The 17838-nt window shown below is 36.8% G+C and overlaps 1 protein-coding gene across 2 annotated transcripts in view; it reads right to left on the reverse strand.

Moving 5' to 3' along the window:
* Nucleotides 1-981: 981 nt before the first annotated feature.
* Nucleotides 982-17838, reverse strand: part of LOC145252569 (dynamin-binding protein-like) — a 666835-nt gene continuing 649978 nt past the window's right edge. For both annotated transcript variants that reach the window (XM_080112187.1, XM_080112186.1), the window contains 3 exons: nt 8249-8453; nt 3112-3353; nt 982-1482 (listed from right to left, as the gene is read on the reverse strand). In XM_080112187.1, the coding sequence (XP_079968313.1) occupies nt 1291-1482; nt 3112-3353; nt 8249-8453 (639 nt within the window). In that variant the 3' untranslated portion in view covers nt 982-1290. The remainder of the gene's footprint in view (nt 1483-3111; nt 3354-8248; nt 8454-17838) is intronic.

Below are 17838 nucleotides of genomic sequence, written 5' to 3' on the forward strand. Positions count from 1 at the left end.
CTGTTCTCATCTTGAGTATCGCAAAGACCCGTAACGCAGCGGTTAGAGTACTTGGGAAAAATCAATTGTAAAAGTGATATTCTCCTGAAGGTTGAAGGTTCAATCCCCAGTGTGGACGACCAAAAAATACAATTGCGAATTATTTAGGACCTCTATCCATCCATAGCTGACGGAATGAGAGCATGCTACTCTAGTGAAGTAAATAAAGGGTTCTGTTTAAAATATTATGCAGATTCCCGAGTTCGACAGAAACATTCCTGAGTTCAACAAGATACACCCGAAGAAGGTCAGAGGTTACATTGACATAAATGTTGTGAAAATGACACTCAAGATGAGACCAGTAATTCAAAGAATCAAAATAATATGAAAGTAAATAATATGTGGAAAAATAAACAAAATATTATCTATAAGATCATTACTTACACACATTAAACTGTTACTGGATGATTCATATTTTAAACAAAGTGAAAAATAAAACAGCTTGCTATCAACATTAGAAGTTTACTTTAAATAAGAACACAGAGAAATAATGCTGTACGTTCTTTGTTTTAGTACTATTTGTTTTCTATCGCTGCAAATTCTGATACTTGGGCAACGCCTTGTCGGGACGGCTAGTTCCACATAAATTCGAATGCTGCTCCTCTGATGAATGATAGTTGAGAGAAGATCTTCCGAGAGACAATTTATAAAAATGAACTCGCTTTTATTACCTATATACAAGTGTGTCTCAAAAAAAAAAAAAAAAAAAAAGTAAAAATGTACTCACACTTCAACTGTTATCAATATTGTTTGGACAATAACAGCCATTAATTTAAACATTTGCGAACACGATTCTTCAATTACATTTGTCTTTTGTAGTCAAAGCTATTCCATTTCACTCTATGTTAAAAAATAAATGTTTTTATTGCCATTCGAAGTGTGAGTACATTTTTGAGACACCCTGTAAATATATATATATAAATAGATCTCATGCAAGAACAGTTTTAATAACAAGCCATCTTGTATTGTAAAGTTTCTTGTACATGTGTGTGTCGTCTTGTGTTACCCTACAACAGTAAACCAATAACTGTGTAATGTTATAATCACATAATTAGTTTCGTATGAACATTTTAGGAATTTTCTCTTCCTCTGGAAGCAACGACAATGGAAATTACAATGATGATGAATTGATTGTGGAAAAGATGAAAGGGGAGGAGGGGTGTAGGTGGAAGCTCGTTTTTTTTTTTTTAATTTTTTTAAGGGATATGTGTTCCATACAGATAATAGGATTGATATCTTTTTGTCCCTGTATCACGTTGGCGTTGCATCGATTTTTGTCAGGTACGCTGCTGGAACATAGCCGACCTGTCCATCGGCATCAACCATCCACCATTCAGTGTTTGCTTCCATGTCTTGTTTGGCCAGTACGGTGACCACTTGACCCTCAAACAATGACACTTGGTTCTGACCACCAGAACTGAATGGATATTCAGCAATGTACATCTAGAAAAAACAAAACAAAAAAAAAACGAATTAAATTTATCATTTGATTCTTTACTTAAAACATGGGAGGTGACAGCAGTGAAGTGGAGAAAAACGTGGATTGATGACGTGGGCATACTAAGTTCAAATCCGGTCAATTCCATTACACCACTTTCACTTTTTTTTTTTGTTTTTATGTAAATCGCTCCAGACAAGGCATGAAGGCACTTGAAGCTAACAAGAATGAAAGATGATTATCAAAAAGGCAGGAGATGCCTACTGAGCACTGTTTTGAAAAACCAAGACTATAGGTAGGAGAAAAACAGTCAGCAGGAAGAGATTTCCACAAGCCTACAGTTCTTGAAAAGAAGCTACTGGAATAGGAAGCTGTATTAAGATGAGGTATCAAAACAGCAAATTGATGGAGACTATTAGACCAATGAGTCAAATGAAGAAGCAGGAAATGGATGAGACAATTCTAAATATCACATGCCATAATAGTATTTGCACAAAAGACTGGGACTAGCAACATCACGTCTGTGAGATAGAAGTTGCAGAGAAGAAGAAAAGATGATGCCATTTAAATTACAGATATGTTTCTGTACCTTATCAAGAACCCTCAAATGAGGCAGGGATTCACCAGCCAAAATATAACAGCAGTACTCCATACATGATCTGATAGTAGATTTGTAGAGATAGAGAATAGCGTCAGGTGTAAGAAAGTATTCAGAGCGATAGAGAAAACTGATTTTACTCATGAATGTTGGCAAACTTCACATGGTCTCTTGTTAATACCCAATTCGATCAAGTTATCTGAAAAGTCTGTGTCGAATTTTAACAACGTAACATCTATTAATTTGTCGTGTATCTAAATTTTACTAAATGTTCTTGAATGGTGGATTTTGAAATGTGAAACCTTTCTTTTAGTTTTGTGTGTTGTGTTTCTTTTAGTTTTGTGTAATATGGGTTATTCTCAATTTGATCAATTAATGGAGAGTAGACAATGCATTGTGGATGCGTTATTAGCACCCCCTGTTACTCTTGCGTCTCCTAATTTGTCCCTCAGTTTTCATTTTTAATGAGTGATTTTTCTGATAAAGGGAGAAGAAAAGCTGTATTCTAGGTTGGCAGTATTTTTGCGTGAACAGACAGGATGTGGTCAATTTTCTCAGATATGCTCTTAAAGAAAACGTTTTAATCAGTTTTTATCTAGAAAAAAGGGCTGCTAAAGGGTTAAAATTGAAAAATTGGTACTTGAGGGGGGGTGGGGGGGTCATCGGATTTTTATCTGTTTGTCAACCGTTTCATGAGATTTGAAAACACTTTTAAAAAATTGTGTCAAACTGGTCTCATGGTTATCATACTTGACTCATTGTTTTTAGGTTTTGGTTTCAATCTTAGCTCGAGCATTTTTTTTTTTGTTTACAATAAGTGAAGCGTTTGGAAAAAACATAATACGCGCAAGCACATGTCTCAGTTTCTTTCCATTTTTTTTTTGTTTTTACTTCATTTTTTTAAAGGAATTCGATGTTATGTTTAATACCAGGCAATGCCAGGTACATCTGCTAGTATATATATGTGTATGAATATATATGTTTATTTATCTTCAGGTTTAATGGATGAGTAAAACATGATAACAAGAAATCTCACCTCGTCTGTCGGTGCAGGAAGTACTTGTTGAGTGTCTAACTCGACAGCTTGTTCATAAACATGTGGCCATTCTTCTTCTTTGGTGCTTTTAGCAGAGTAAGTCGGGCAGTCGGCCCGATCAATAATCTCAGCATAAATGTGTTGATCATCTGCATCGCTATCATCCACTATAGTTGTTGTCGTCGTCGTGCCAACTTGTTTGTATGCACTTAAAACTGATTTTGGTATAAAACCCTTGGCGGCTGAAAAACATGATATCATAAAAGTCATTTCAATTCAGCATTCACATATTAAAACCAATTAAAACAATTTGTATCATGTTACGAGTTGTGCTTGAAGGCTATGACAATGCAGTCTTATAGAAAAACACTGTTACGTATAAGACAAGATAAAAAAAAAATAATAACAATGTTGAAGTCTAGCAGGGAGACCCGCTGTTGCCCGGGATTGAATAAGGATCAACAAATGTTCCACTCTTCCAAACTGTCATCAAAATCGGTGAAATCGCCCAGGCAATTAATTGATATAACTGAAATATTTCAATTAAATCAATTAATTGCCTGCTCTAATAGGGGACCCACCATGGTACACCGGAGGAAGTTTCACATACCTCCCCACAGTGACTTAGCCTACAATACATTGTAGTCTACATTGCACTGTAGAGAATCTACTATTGATTTTATAAAATTATTTTTATATAATGGCTTCAATTAAAGTTTAAAAATGCAAAAATCAAGGTTTAATTGTGCTCTAAACAGAAGCATTTATTTCAAACATGTCCCTGACTTATCGAAGAACCTACTGTTGATTTTATATGCTAAGACTTCCTGCTTGTCCACTGATAAAACTTCTCAAATGCAATTGTGATGTTAGACCGTACAAGGTGTTAACTTTGGTCAAAATCAGACTTCCCTCTTTAATTGGATTTTTTCGATTATTGATACTTATCAGAGGTATTCTGAAACAAAAATCTATCTAAGAACACTCTCAGACATATAAAGTACATTTGTATGAAATTTTTAAAAAACTGGCTCAGCCGTTTCAGAGTCCATAGGGAACACACACACACACACACACACACACACACACACACACACAAAGTGGCTTTTGCTAAATTTTTTTTGAAATTCCGTCCAAATCCCCGAGTTCGACAGAAACAATACCGAGTTGGACAAGACACACCTGAAGAAGGTCGGAGGTTACATCGACCGAAACATTGTAAAAATCACACTCAAGATGAGAACAATAGTCTAATAAATCCGAATAATATGAAAGTACCTTTTATATACAATAGAACCCTGGGATACGGTGGCCCTAGGATATGATTCTTTCTGGTTACAATGTGGAATACAATGTTTTTCCGGCCCCTGGTTATGGTATTTGCCCCGCCTTACAGCGTTATTTATAATGTTACTAGCCTGGGTGCCCGGCGTTGCCTGGGTGTTTGGAGGTGTGTGTTGAGCAAAAAAGAAAAAAAAAATGGTAATAGGCAGGCAGGCTCAAACCTGTGACGCGAAGAAAGAAGAAGAAAATGAAAGAAAATCTGCCGTTTTACTGCTACTCCATGACATGGCCGGAAGTTCGGAACGTTAAAATTAGGCAAAGTCAATCGAACCGATACGATGACTTGCAAAAATCACTCGCAAAAAATCGACTCCTCCTTGTAGAAGAAAACTGCCAAGTTGAGGGTGAAGGAATTAATGTTTTAGGCCAATTTTTTGATATTTGTCGTCCGAGACGTTGAGCTTCAAAATGATACTGATCTTGTGAAAGTCTGTCGCCTCTGTCGAAAGTTTTAGACAGACATGTATAGATACAAACATAGTACAATACAAATGATAAAATCACATCGTAAGGTACAATCTTTAATTTACTCTTCAGTCCAGCACCTCTTGGCATACAATGTTCTTTTTTTTTTTTCCATTGAATGTTCCCTTTTTTCATGTAACATTTTACTGACTTGCTTATTCGCTGAAGAACCACTGAACGTCAAAATTATTATGAGTTCCTTTTTCATACCATTAAAAAAAAAAATGATCATATATTATTATTATGATATTCGAAATTGAGAAATGTGCGAGCAAACGAATGGGAGTGAATTATTAGATCCAATTCCTCCTTTGTCGGGGGGACAAAAAGTGAGTGAGAATTTAGTGACAGGGAGAGATTGGAAAAAATTATGATTAATTACTTTACTGGGAAAAAAAAAAAAAAAAAAAAACCCAATCTATTAATCAATTGGATATATATAACAATTCTGCAATATTGTAAAGTCCAAGGTTTAAACAGCATTTGATTTTAAAAGGATTGGTATACATAAAGCATAGAAAATATTCGCAAAAGTGTGCATTTTCACAAAATCACACACACAATATATATATATATATATATATATATATATATATATATATATATATATATATATATATATATAATTAATAAAGTAAATTTTCTGCATTTTGGAGATGAGAAATGATAATTTTTTTTTGAAATTCCGTCCAAATCCCTGAATTTGACAGAAAGATTACCGAGTTCAACAGCATACATCTGTTGCAGAAAGTTACATCGGCAGAAACGTTGAGAGTAACACTCGAAAATGAGAATAGTCTATTAATTCAAACTAGCTGTGAGAATTCATCAAAAACGAGAAAGAGTTGCCAGATTGGCCGTTTAAAGCCACATTTTGCAAATTTGGCTTTTTTTAAAAAGCAGTTTAGCCTTTTCCAAAGCATAACATACGGGTTAATTAAGAAAGGAACAGACATAATATTATATAGATAATACAGAGTGATATATCTTTTAGAACAAATAGCTAAATCAGATTTAAGAATAGCAATGAATTAGAAAATTTTATGATTGAATTGGGTGAATTCAAAAATAATAAAAAGAAAAATAATTAAAGGAAGGAACAAACAATATTATATAGATTATTTGGATTATTCGGATTAACGTTCATGTCTTGGCTGTTATTCTTAGATAGTATACAACTGTCCTCTGATTTTACTTTGTATGTGCTTCTGCCATTGGACTGAAAGCTAGACGATGGTGGCACATACGCAACAGTCCTGAGCAAGTTTGCATAAAATGTTCAAACTAGTGTGACTCACTGGTCTGATGGTCTTCATCAAGCTGCTTTTTCGATGCCGCATTGTAGCTTCCCATTCCAGTAGCTTCTTTCACAAAATTGCAGACTTGTAGAACTCTCTTTCTGCTGACTGTTTTCCTCCTACCTATAATCTTGGTCTTTTCAAGACTAAGGTCAATAGGCACTTCCTGTCTTTCTGATAATCATCTTTTCATTTTTGTTAGCTCTTTACATCAAGTGGCTTCATGCCTTGTCTTGTTTGGTTTGATTGTTTTGTTTTATGGCATATCAACTGTTTTTGGATCATTTAATGTTGAATACACTAATTTTGGAAAGTCTTTATGTTTCAAGTTCTTTAAATCTTCAAATATTTATTTGTAGAGTTTGGTTTGGTTGTTTGTAGAGGAAAAGTGTTGCTTTTAGTTTTTGGCTTAGCAGAACATGATTGAGTTTTGTAAAAGGAAAAATAAATCAATAGCATCAATGTTCAGTGTATTTTTTTCAGGAAGGCAGTATCTTCAAACAGCCTGATCTGGTAGCACCAGATGCTCTAATAGTGGACCTGGGAGCAATGCTACTGGGGAAACTCCGCATTCCCCACAGCCTCCAAATAAGGTCTCACCACTAGATGTCTTTTAAGGTCATATCCAGGACCATCTGTCTTCTAGTCTTGATGAACTAATTTAAGGTAACAAGAGTATACATGTTAAGAAGCAATTAAAATCCATACTTAAATCAATTAAAAATCAATTAAAATCCATATGTTAATTCAATTAAAAATCATTCTCCATATTGATGATTTTGTTTTGTATTTTTACTAACAATATGAACTAGACCCATTTTCCTTTTTGCTCACCAGTATGTACTATTTCATAAAAACAAAGTCAACATACAGTATGCAAACGATATTTCTTTGCAAGATTATTGTCTAGGAAAAAAATAAAAAAATAATGCAATAATTTAACTTTTTAGATTTATTCATTAAACTTGGGTTAGTTGTCTTCTTGACCTTGTCTTTGGCTTTGATAGAGTCAGAACTTACCATGGGCCTTAATCATTGTCTTTTGACTTAGGCTCTGTTGATACTGGAATTTTGCTCATACTTCATATTGCTGCTGGATCTGTTATTGTCTAATTTCAGAAGGCACCACCTTTGGCTTCAATGACAGTCTCGATTTAGCCTTGGAACTGAGCACAGGATTTTGCCATTGTCTATCAATTTAGGTCCCAAAATTCTCTGGTGAAACTGACGTTTAGTTTGTCCTTGGTGTTGCAGCTGGTACCTCAACTGTCTACATCTATTAACCTAAGAACTCTTAGCCATTCTTTCAATGTGACCAAACTAACAAAGTTTCCTGTTCTGCAAACATCTCTCTGCACTGGCCAAATTTTATATTTGTCTGAAGTCTGTCTAGGATAAAATAACATAATATTATAATTCTAGTTGTAAATATCACTATGACAAATCATTGTTACTATATATATATATATATATATATATAATTATTTTTTTACTATAATAATTAAATATATATATATATATATATATATATATATATATATATATATATATAAATTGTTTACTTATTACTGTATATATTATCTATTTATAATTAACAGTTCCAATATTGTGTTGAATTCTATAGTAGATCTACTTGGTATTAGGTTGGTACAAAAATAATGTTTTTTTTTTATATATATAGTTGAACGTCAAATAAACCAACATTCTTTTTGCACCAACCTAATAATTGATTGTCTCCCAGCATATGTGCTGCTTCTTTGAGTCATCTTACTCTTCACCGTTCTTCTCTATGATTTTTTACTTTGTCACATAATGGCAGAAACATGGGGAAACTATAAACTATGAACATAAGGATAACAATCCACTAAAGATGAATGCACGTGATATTAGTAGTTGAAAATTGCAAACAAATATTGTGTGAATCTTGTAAGTCTTTGCAAAGTTACAAATTCGATTATTAGTTCTTGGTTTGCAATATTTTAGCTGCGTGTTGAACTGGTTTTAGACATGACAAGTTATTAATTACTCACCTCCGTTATCCACAAACCATTTGTTTTTGTTCCCCATTGGGTCTTGATCTTTGATAATCCCAACAACGTCTCCAACGTTCACACTTATCTCCACGTTGTCAACTGCTGTGTGTTGGGTGACAACCAAATAAAGTTTATCCGCTTGGTATTTATGAAGAACGTCTTCTTTGTGGCTCGCTCCCTGAAAGTGATTCACGGGCGTCTCCTATGAAAGCAAAAGGATTGAATTATTTTAGAGCCAATCGAATGCACAAAAAATTCATATTTTATGACCATTATACATTCTGGCAGCCTTCAGGTGTCCATGAAATTTGTTAATATTCTATTATTATATTATATTTTTATTAGAAACACTGCTTATTTGTCTGGAGTTGTGAGTTCAATCCAGACCCAAGGAAATAAAATCTATATTTTTTAATTGAGTAGAATAAATAAAATGATCAATTCAAAAGTGATCTATGCCTATGTATGGACAGTGTTAAAAGCAAAGGTAGGAAATAAGCAGAAAAATATAATTCCATCTGACTTCTGCAAAAATTGTTTCGGATTGACTAAAGTTACTCAGCTGAAAAAATCTGACAACAAAATTAATTTTAGCACAAACCTGGTTCCAACTCAGGACTCATGAAAAAATTGTTGGCTCTTAATTTTAAAGTCTTGATAAAGTTACCAACTCTCAACAAGAGACACTGGAAAAACTGCTGATTGCCATTGGAGGAAACTAGCAAAAGTTGCCAACTGCCAATTCAGGAAACTAGCAAAAGTTGCCAACTCCCAATTCAGGAAACTAGCAAAAGTTGCCAACTCCCAATTCAGGAAACTAGCAAAAGTTGCCAACTCCCAATTCAGGAAACTAGCAAAAGGTGCCAACTCCCAATTCAGGACACTGGCAAAAGGTGCCAACTCCCAATTCAGGACACTGGCAAAAGGTGCCAACTCCCAATTCAGGACACTGGCAAAAGGTGCCAACTCCCAATTCAGGACACTAGCAAAAGTTGCCAACTCCCAATTCAGGACACTAGCAAAAGTTGCCAACTCCCAATTCAGGACACTGGCAAAAAGTGCTAACTCCCAATTCAGGACACTGGCAAAAGTTACCAACTCCCAATTCAGGACATTGGCAAAAGGTGCCAACTCCCAATTCAGGACACTGGCAAAAGGTGCCAACTCCCAATTCAGGAAACTAGCAAAAGTTGCCAACTCCCAATTCAGGACACTAGCAAAAGTTGCCAACTCCCAATTCAGGAAACTAGCAAAAGGTGCCAACTCCCAATTCAGGAAACTAGCAAAAGGTGCCAACTCCCAATTCAGGAAACTAGCAAAAAGTGCCAACTCCCAATTCAGGACACTAGCAAAAGTTGCCAACTCCCAATTCAGGACACTGGCAAAAAGTGCCAACTCCCAATTCAGGACACTAGCAAAAGGTGCCAACTCCCAATTCAGGACACTGGCAAAAGGTGCCAACTCCCAATTCAGGACACTAGCAAAAGTTGCCAACTCCCAATTCAGGACACTAGCAAAAGGTGCCAACTCCCAATTCAGGAAACTAGCAAAAAGTGCCAACTCCCAATTCAGGACACTAGCAAAAGGTGCCAACTCCCAATTCAGGACACTAGCAAAAGGTGCCAACTCCCAATTCAGGACACTAGCAAAAGTTACCAACTCCCAATTCAGGACACTAGCAAAAGTTGCCAACTCCCAATTCAGGACACTGGCAAAAGTTGCCAACTACCAAACTGCAGACTCTTACTCCCCACCCCTAATTATAAATATCTAATATTATAGTTGCTATCTTTTCATTGTTCAAGTGTCTGTTGTAATATGATGCATTTTCAGAATATAAAGAGAAAACCTTCATTTAAGAAACCCAGAACAACTGTTATACAACCTGCACACTCCTATTGCTACAAAATATTATTATTGTCAAGGTCATAGTAAAAGTTCCCCTGTTGCAAACCTTAATCCGTGAAATCTAAAATGAGTTACTGAAAATATTTTGGCGACAAAGAAAGTGAAAATTGCAGACACTTGAAAAAGGCCAAAACGTATAAGGGTCGAAACAACATATATTCAAATCAACGTGTTATTATCATGATAAAACTCTTGGACCCAATCCCAAACAATTTGGTAAGGATAGTTGAGAATCCAGGGCAGGATTAAAACCCATTCTGATGGCAGCACTGCAAAAATTGGCAAGAATACTAATAACACTATTGAAAAAATGTGCTGTCATTTTCACTGGGGTCAAAACAAATGAAAATTATTACAATAATCATAATAATTCATTTTATGAACCACATGTAAATCAGGTACCCTATTTATCAAGAATGCTGAAAGAAATCGGTTTAGCATGATACCTCTAGTAAATAAAACTGGACCATGATACTGCTTGTATTTGACTCCTATGAGCCAGTAAACAGGAGCTAAATAAAGTCTATAACTAGCTTAAATTTTAATGAATGAATAGATCATATACCCTATATATATGATAACTAGTGCTAGGACAACAGCATATTCTTTTCGTTGTTTTGACCCTCGAGTGTGTATCCGTTGATATCTTATATGCTTTTATATAGAGTGATGTGGTTCTCGGTTGATTAACTGTGTCTAACTGTGTCGGATATATACTCGAGAGGCAAAAGAATATTCTGCTGTCATAGCCCTAATGATAACTAACAAGGAATATTAGTTATGTAGGACTTCAAGTTCTTTTTCATAAGCCCTGTGGCACCTAACTATTTTTTAAACAGTTCATAATAAATTAATGTTTGGTATTATATATTTGTAATTTTATCATGCCATTTTATCTCTCTCTATATATATGCAATAATTTTGTTAATAATAATAGTAATTAAACAAAATGGTTCAATGAAAAAAAACTGACTAAGCCCTTTCCATTGATTCCTAGAATTCTTACCGACAGGCAAAAGCGAGAAAAAAATGGGGAAAGGGGCTGACTAGTTGGTTAAATGTTTTACTCGCTATCTCTCCTCCTTTCCACTCTCCCATTAACAACGTATTTGAGCAGCAGGTTAACTGCTGAATAAGTGAAATACACCTGCTTATTATATTGAGGCAAAAATGCCATTAATTGGTCAGCAAAACAAATAATTTGCATATCCGGATATATGGCTCACCTCATTGACCTGGATGTCTGTTTACAACTACTTATGCAAAATGAATCACTTGCGTAGTTATATAGGTCTCGCACTATCAGCCAAGCTCCAACATCTGTCCCATCATCGCAATATTGCATCCGTGCCTGTTTTACAAGTACTTAAATAGAATGTGCTCTGATGATTTCAATTACCCTTTCGATGTACATACCCACGGAAAACTTTTATAACAGCAAAATCCGACCCCTTCACTGTAGAGATCTCTAGGTGCCGAGAAAGCCTTCTACTTAGTTTCTTCCCTCGGACTGCTAAACTTTGGAATTCCCTGCCTGTTTCCTGTTTCTCTAATAGTAGTAATATGCAGAAGCTTAAATGTAATGTAAACAAACATCTCGTTCCTCAACTGCCCAAAGTTTCCTGTTAAGCATGGTCCCAAATAGTAGCCCCTTATATCCAAGTGGCAATATGCTTTGTTTGGGGTGAAAAAGAGTAAAAAAAAAAAAAAAAAAAAAATTTCGTTTTCCTGGATGTCTGAACAATAGTTTTAATATCTGAAGGCTGTAAGTTCAATTCATGTATATTTTCACTTTTTCGTACTAACCCGATTACACCACCATATCTGTCTTTATACAAACGTGAAGCCTTCCCCAATGTAAATAAAAGAACATCTATTTTCAAATTAAATTGTATTTATAATAATTTTTGACTAACAATGAATATACAGTAAGGTCATCTTTAAGAAACATTAATTATTTTTTATTTTCTTTCTTTGAAGATTGTAACGCTGGGTATGGGGCAGCCAAACCAGCTGCCAACATTCCCCTGCTTTTTACTGAAACCAACCGAGAGCTCTTTTTAGTATCCTCGGTGTTCCCTTAAATGCAATTGTCTGGATCTCTTTTGCACTTGGTTAACCAGGAATATTTTTTTTTTTTTTTTTTTTTTTTATTACATTTTCACCCCAAACAAGGCAAATTGTCACTTTGGTGTAGGGGGCTACTATCAGGGGCAACAACTACTGGGGTACTATGTAGGGATTTGGGCAGCAAGGTGTCGGTTCACGTTACACTTGAACTTCTGCACGTCAGTACTGTTGGGGAAGCAGGGACCTGGGATGGAATTCCAGAGTCTAGCGGTTCTGGGGAAGAAACTATTGGAGTAAAAAGGTCTTTTACATCTAGGGATCTCTACAGTGTGGGAGTGGGATTTAGTAGCCTGTCGGGTTTGTCGAGGGTGCACACGTCGTGGGGGCACAAGTGATTGCAGTTCGTCAGAGCATTCACCACTAAAATACTTGTAGAAAAGGCAGAGGGATGCAACATTTCATCGATGGGACAGAGGCTGAAGCTTAGATGCCAGTTCAGGGCCTATCAGGTTTGCGACTCTCTTTTGAACCTTGTCAAGGAGCGAGAGACTAGTAGCAGATGCACCAGCCCAGATGTGGCAGCAATACTCCATACATGGGCGAATGGTGGCCTTATAGAGGTACAGGATACTTTCGGGTGTTAGTAGATTTCTAGCACGGTAGAGAGAGCCCACCTTTCTTGCAGCGGCCCTGGCAATGCCTTCAATGTAATTGTTCCAACTCATGTTTCCTGTGAACGTTAGGCCAAGGAGTTTGAAAGATGGACTCTCAGATAAAGAGTCGTTGGCCATTGCTATGGGTGGTAGAGAGGGTTTCTTGTAATTATTGAATGAAACTAGTTTAGTCTTGGCAGCATTGAACGCGACCAACCACTTTTGTCCCCATTCCACTACAGATTGGAGGTCTTCCTCTAGTGTTTCTGCCATTTCTTTAGAAATGTGTTCATTCGTCTTCCTGTCGTGCCTGCCATAGAGTGTAGTGTCATCAGCATATATACCCATCTCAGAGGCAATGTTGTCGGGGAGGTCATTTATGAATATCAGGAACAATAGAGGTCCAAGGATAGAACCCTGGGGCACCCCCGCATTTATATCATATTGTTTAGATGTACGACCGTCGAGGACAACCTGGATTTTTCTCTTATCTAAGAAGGATTTAATTATGTTAAGTATTCTACCAGTGATACCGTATGATCTGATTTTACTGAGGAGACCCTCATGCCATACCCTGTCAAAAGCCTTAGATATATCTAGAGCTACCGCTCTGCCCTCCCCCGCGTTGTCCAGTGAATGGTATATACGTTCAGAGATCACAGGATGTCTGCTGTGGAACGGGCTTGTTTATATCCATATTGTTTGTCAGTCAGTAGTTTAGCATCTGTAAGATGATGGACTAGAGCATGGTTAGTTATGGTCTCAAATATTTTGGCAAAAAGTGGGAGGAGGCTAATGGGGCGATAATTTGATGGGTCTGTCCTTTCGCCAGAATTCTTGAATACTGGTACAACAGAAGCAGTTTTCCAAAAGACCGGAAAGCAAGCTTCATTAAGGCATTTGTTGTAGAGTTTGGAGAGAACTGAAGCTACTTCGGCTGAGCACTTTTTTAATAGCACAGCTGGGATAAGATTAGGTCCACATGCTTTTGAGGTATCAAGGTTTTTTATGATAGCATGCACCTGAGCAGGGGTAGTTTCAGTTTATTAGTTATGTAGGACTTCAAGTTCTTCTTCATAAGCCCTGTGGCACTTATAATAACTGGTATGATTGATGTCTCCCTAAGATTCCAGTTTCTTTTCATATCATACACGAGACCTTGATATTTGGTCTGTTTCTCTCTTTCAGCTCTGCTCAGACCGCCATCAGTAGGGACACTCACTTCAACCAAGGTTGCCACTCTCTCTGACTTATTCCATATAACTATGTCAGGTTTCACAGCAGCATTTTCAAGGTAGGTGGCTGTAGGGATTACGTGGTCGTAATGAGGAGCAATATTATAACGGAAATCGACTAGGCTAGTCATCAAACTAAATAAATGAAATGTATCGACTTATTATACTGAGCCTTAAATGTTATATTGATAAATTATTTGCATGACCAAACGCGGTTCCCTTCGTTGTCCTGGGTGTGTGTCTAAACAATAGTCTCATAATCTGAAAGTTCAAATGTTGACATGCTTTGTTATCAATTTTGTCTCATTAGCATTTAGAGATGTGCCAGAAGTCTGTGATCCATAATATCGTTTTGAAGGCATCATAGAATCTCTCTGAGTCATATCTGCATACTTCTGTATTTCCAAAGATTTATCATTGAGCCATTTATCTTGTATCTCATACAGTTTTCTTTGAACAGTACTGTGGATCTTTACAAATGCTTCCTTTTTGAGGCGGAACTTAAATCCTGCTGAAGTGGATTGCGACGCTTGTATTTTTCTGTGAGGAGTTCCTGTATTTCCTCATCATTTTCATCAAAGCAATCCTGATGTTTCCTCTGAGACAGTCCAAACACATCCAGTGATGAATTACATAAAGCTTCCTTAAAGGCTGTCCAGTCATCTTCAATATCGGAATGACCAAACTATAGTTCATCAGGTCTTCCATTGAGATTATTCACAAAAAATGTTGCGTTTGCTTTCACTTTTAGTTTGGAGACATTAATGCGTTTGGCCATCTTTTTTTTTCTAAGACCACCACTTGGCTACAATGCTGAGTCTTAGCTTGGAGATAATAAGTCTATGGTCCGTCCAGTACTCCGCACCACACATGGCCTTGATAATCAGAACATTCTGTCTGTTTATCTTTCTGGTGATTACATAATCACAGTGCTTGGATTTGTTCCTACTTGATTGATGAAACATTGTTGGTGATTAAGAGATTATAGGCAGTGCAGGTTTTTAGGAGCAGCAATCCATTATTGTTACACTTGCCAACTCTATTTCTACTGATAACCCCTTCCCCAATTTGGTAATCTGCACCAACTCGGAATCTTAGATCATCAAGAATGAATAATTTGTCCACTTTGGCACTGCTCTCAATAGGGTTTCTAATTTTTGATAGAACCTGTCCTTCACCTCATCCGAATTGGTCATCGTCAGAGCATATTTGACAATTAGTGTGGCATGATTCCTCCTCCCCACAGATAAGTGCGCTGACACGTTGATCATTGGTCTCTTTAGGTAGGGAAGTCAGTTTTCTGATGTGTTTGGTTTTAATTGTAAATCCAACTCCTGCCTCTCGACATTCTATGATACTATGTCCACTCCGGAAGAAACTATAGCCACCTTTTTTCCTCTGTAAATTGATCTTCTTCAGCTATGCGAGTTTTGGACAGGGCTGCTATGTCCACATTGTGGTGACCTAACCCTCTGGCTTCTAAGGTAGTTTGTCTTTCAAGTCTGCTTGCTTTTGAGTTGTCAAGAAGAGTATGTACGTCCCACGTACCTATGATGAGCAACGTCATAATTTGTTGTCTTGTTTTTCGACTGCTGAATTGAGGATCCCTGTCAGCTGCAGTAAACTTGCCGGGTGTGATGAAGCAGACAATTTTCACAACATCTTTTAAATATTTTAGACAGATGGGTAGAGTGCTTCAACTCTGTACTGAACAGGTTTTTTTTAATCAACTATGAGGCAATTGCACAACTTCCACAAATCAAAACAGGACCCTTGATGAGTTGCTCACCATCCAGAAAGCTCTAAAACAGCTTCTTGTGGTAAAAATCCAGGTTCTGATGGCTTCACCTGATACCTTCAGAGATATATGACAGGTGGTCCCATATTGACAAAAATGCTACATCAGATCTTTCCTTTATTCTGGATGAAGAATCCCCCCCCCCAGGAATTCAAAAATGCATTCAATGTGCATATTTAGAACGGGGAAGGAAAGCGACAACCGCAAAGGAATTTCTCTTCTTAGCATAACTGGTAAAATTCTTGTAAGGCTGCTATTCAATCATTAAAGCAAATACCTGGAAGATAGCCTCCTCCTGGAAAGTAAATGTGGTTTTCATAGAGGGTGTGGTATAGTTGACATGGTAATTGCTGCTCATCAACTCATGGAAAAATGTCAGGAATAATACCAGGACTTATACACTACATTTGTTGGTCTGACAAAGGCCTTTGACACTGTAAACCGGGCATATCTACGAAAGATCATAACCAAATTTGAATGTCTTGAGAAATTCATTTCACTCATCAAACAATTTCATGATTGGATGATGGAGAGGCTTCTGATGACTTCGCAGTCAATGGCGATTTCAAACAGGACTTTGTACTTGCCCCAATGCTTTTCAACACAATGTTCTTAGTGGAGCTGATTGATGCATTCAACATAGAAGACCCCAGAGTAAGCATCAACTGCCAGACAGGCAGAAAATTGTTCAAAACAACTTAGTGCTGTCATCAGAATTAAGACCACTATCACACGAGATCTTCTGTTTGCTGATGATTGTGCCCTCAATATCAACACAGAGCCAAACATGCAACATATTGTTGATCGTTTTTTCTAAGGTGCTATTACATAAAGAAGACCAAGGTAATCTCAATTCGTGGAACCAACCTAAAAGCTGTGAACAAGTTCACTTACTTGAGCAGTTCCCCGTCATGGCCAGTACACATAGACAATGATGTTGACTGCAGGATAACCAAGGCTAGTGCTGCTTTTGGACATCTCCAGAATGTAGAAGAAATTTGGCTTTAAGTATAAAGAGCTGTGATTCTTACTTGTAAAACTTGAACTTTATATGCAATATATGCCAAATAACTGAACCATTTCAACATGACATGCCTCTGTAGACTGTTAAAAATCAAATGGCAAGACAACATACTAGACACAGAGGTTTTAATCTGGTCAAACCTAACCTATCATCAGTACACACTATGCTGCAGCAGTGCCAGGGTAGTTGGGCAGGTTATATATGCCGCATGTCAGTTTCAAGGCTCCCAAAATAGTTCCTTTATAGTGATCTGTTTAAAGGAAAAAGAACTTCATAGAAGACAGCGGCAACAGTTCAAGAATAGTTTGAAGGTCTCCCTCAAACAGTTTGGTTTGTATCCTAATTCATGAGAAAAACTAACCCAAGACAGATGTTCTTGTCATGCTGAAAGCCACAAAGGGACCAATTGCTGAATCCACACACAATGAAGAATGCAGGAAGAAACGTGCCATTTGAAAAGACAAAGCAGTCAGGACCTTTGCTACAGAATCATCTCAAAGGTGTCCAACAGGCAAGAAAATACTTCAGAGTCTAATCAGTCTAATAAGCCATCTTCAAACCGACAGAACGATTGCATGATTGCAGTCATTTTCGCAAGAGATGGATGAACATCATCATCACAAGTTCAATCACTGTGCAGCTAGTGTACTTTCATTTTTCTAGATCCGCCCAACTACATAACGACATCTGCCTTCAAACATGAAGCCTTCGCTAATGCAAATAAAAGAACATCTATTTTCAAATTATCTTGAACTTAGAATAACTTTTCGAAAGGAGGTGGCATTTGAATGATAGTGTATATACAGTGTCATGCTAAATACGTTCCTTTCAACTGCCTTGATAAGTGAGAGTATCAATTTTCACACATGGTTCTATTTTATTAGGTCAAAAAACAAAAT

Source organism: Euprymna scolopes, chromosome 29 (genome assembly GCF_053919585.1).
Source record: "Euprymna scolopes isolate OS-2025 chromosome 29, ASM5391958v1, whole genome shotgun sequence".
NCBI lineage: Eukaryota > Metazoa > Mollusca > Cephalopoda > Sepiida > Sepiolidae > Euprymna > Euprymna scolopes.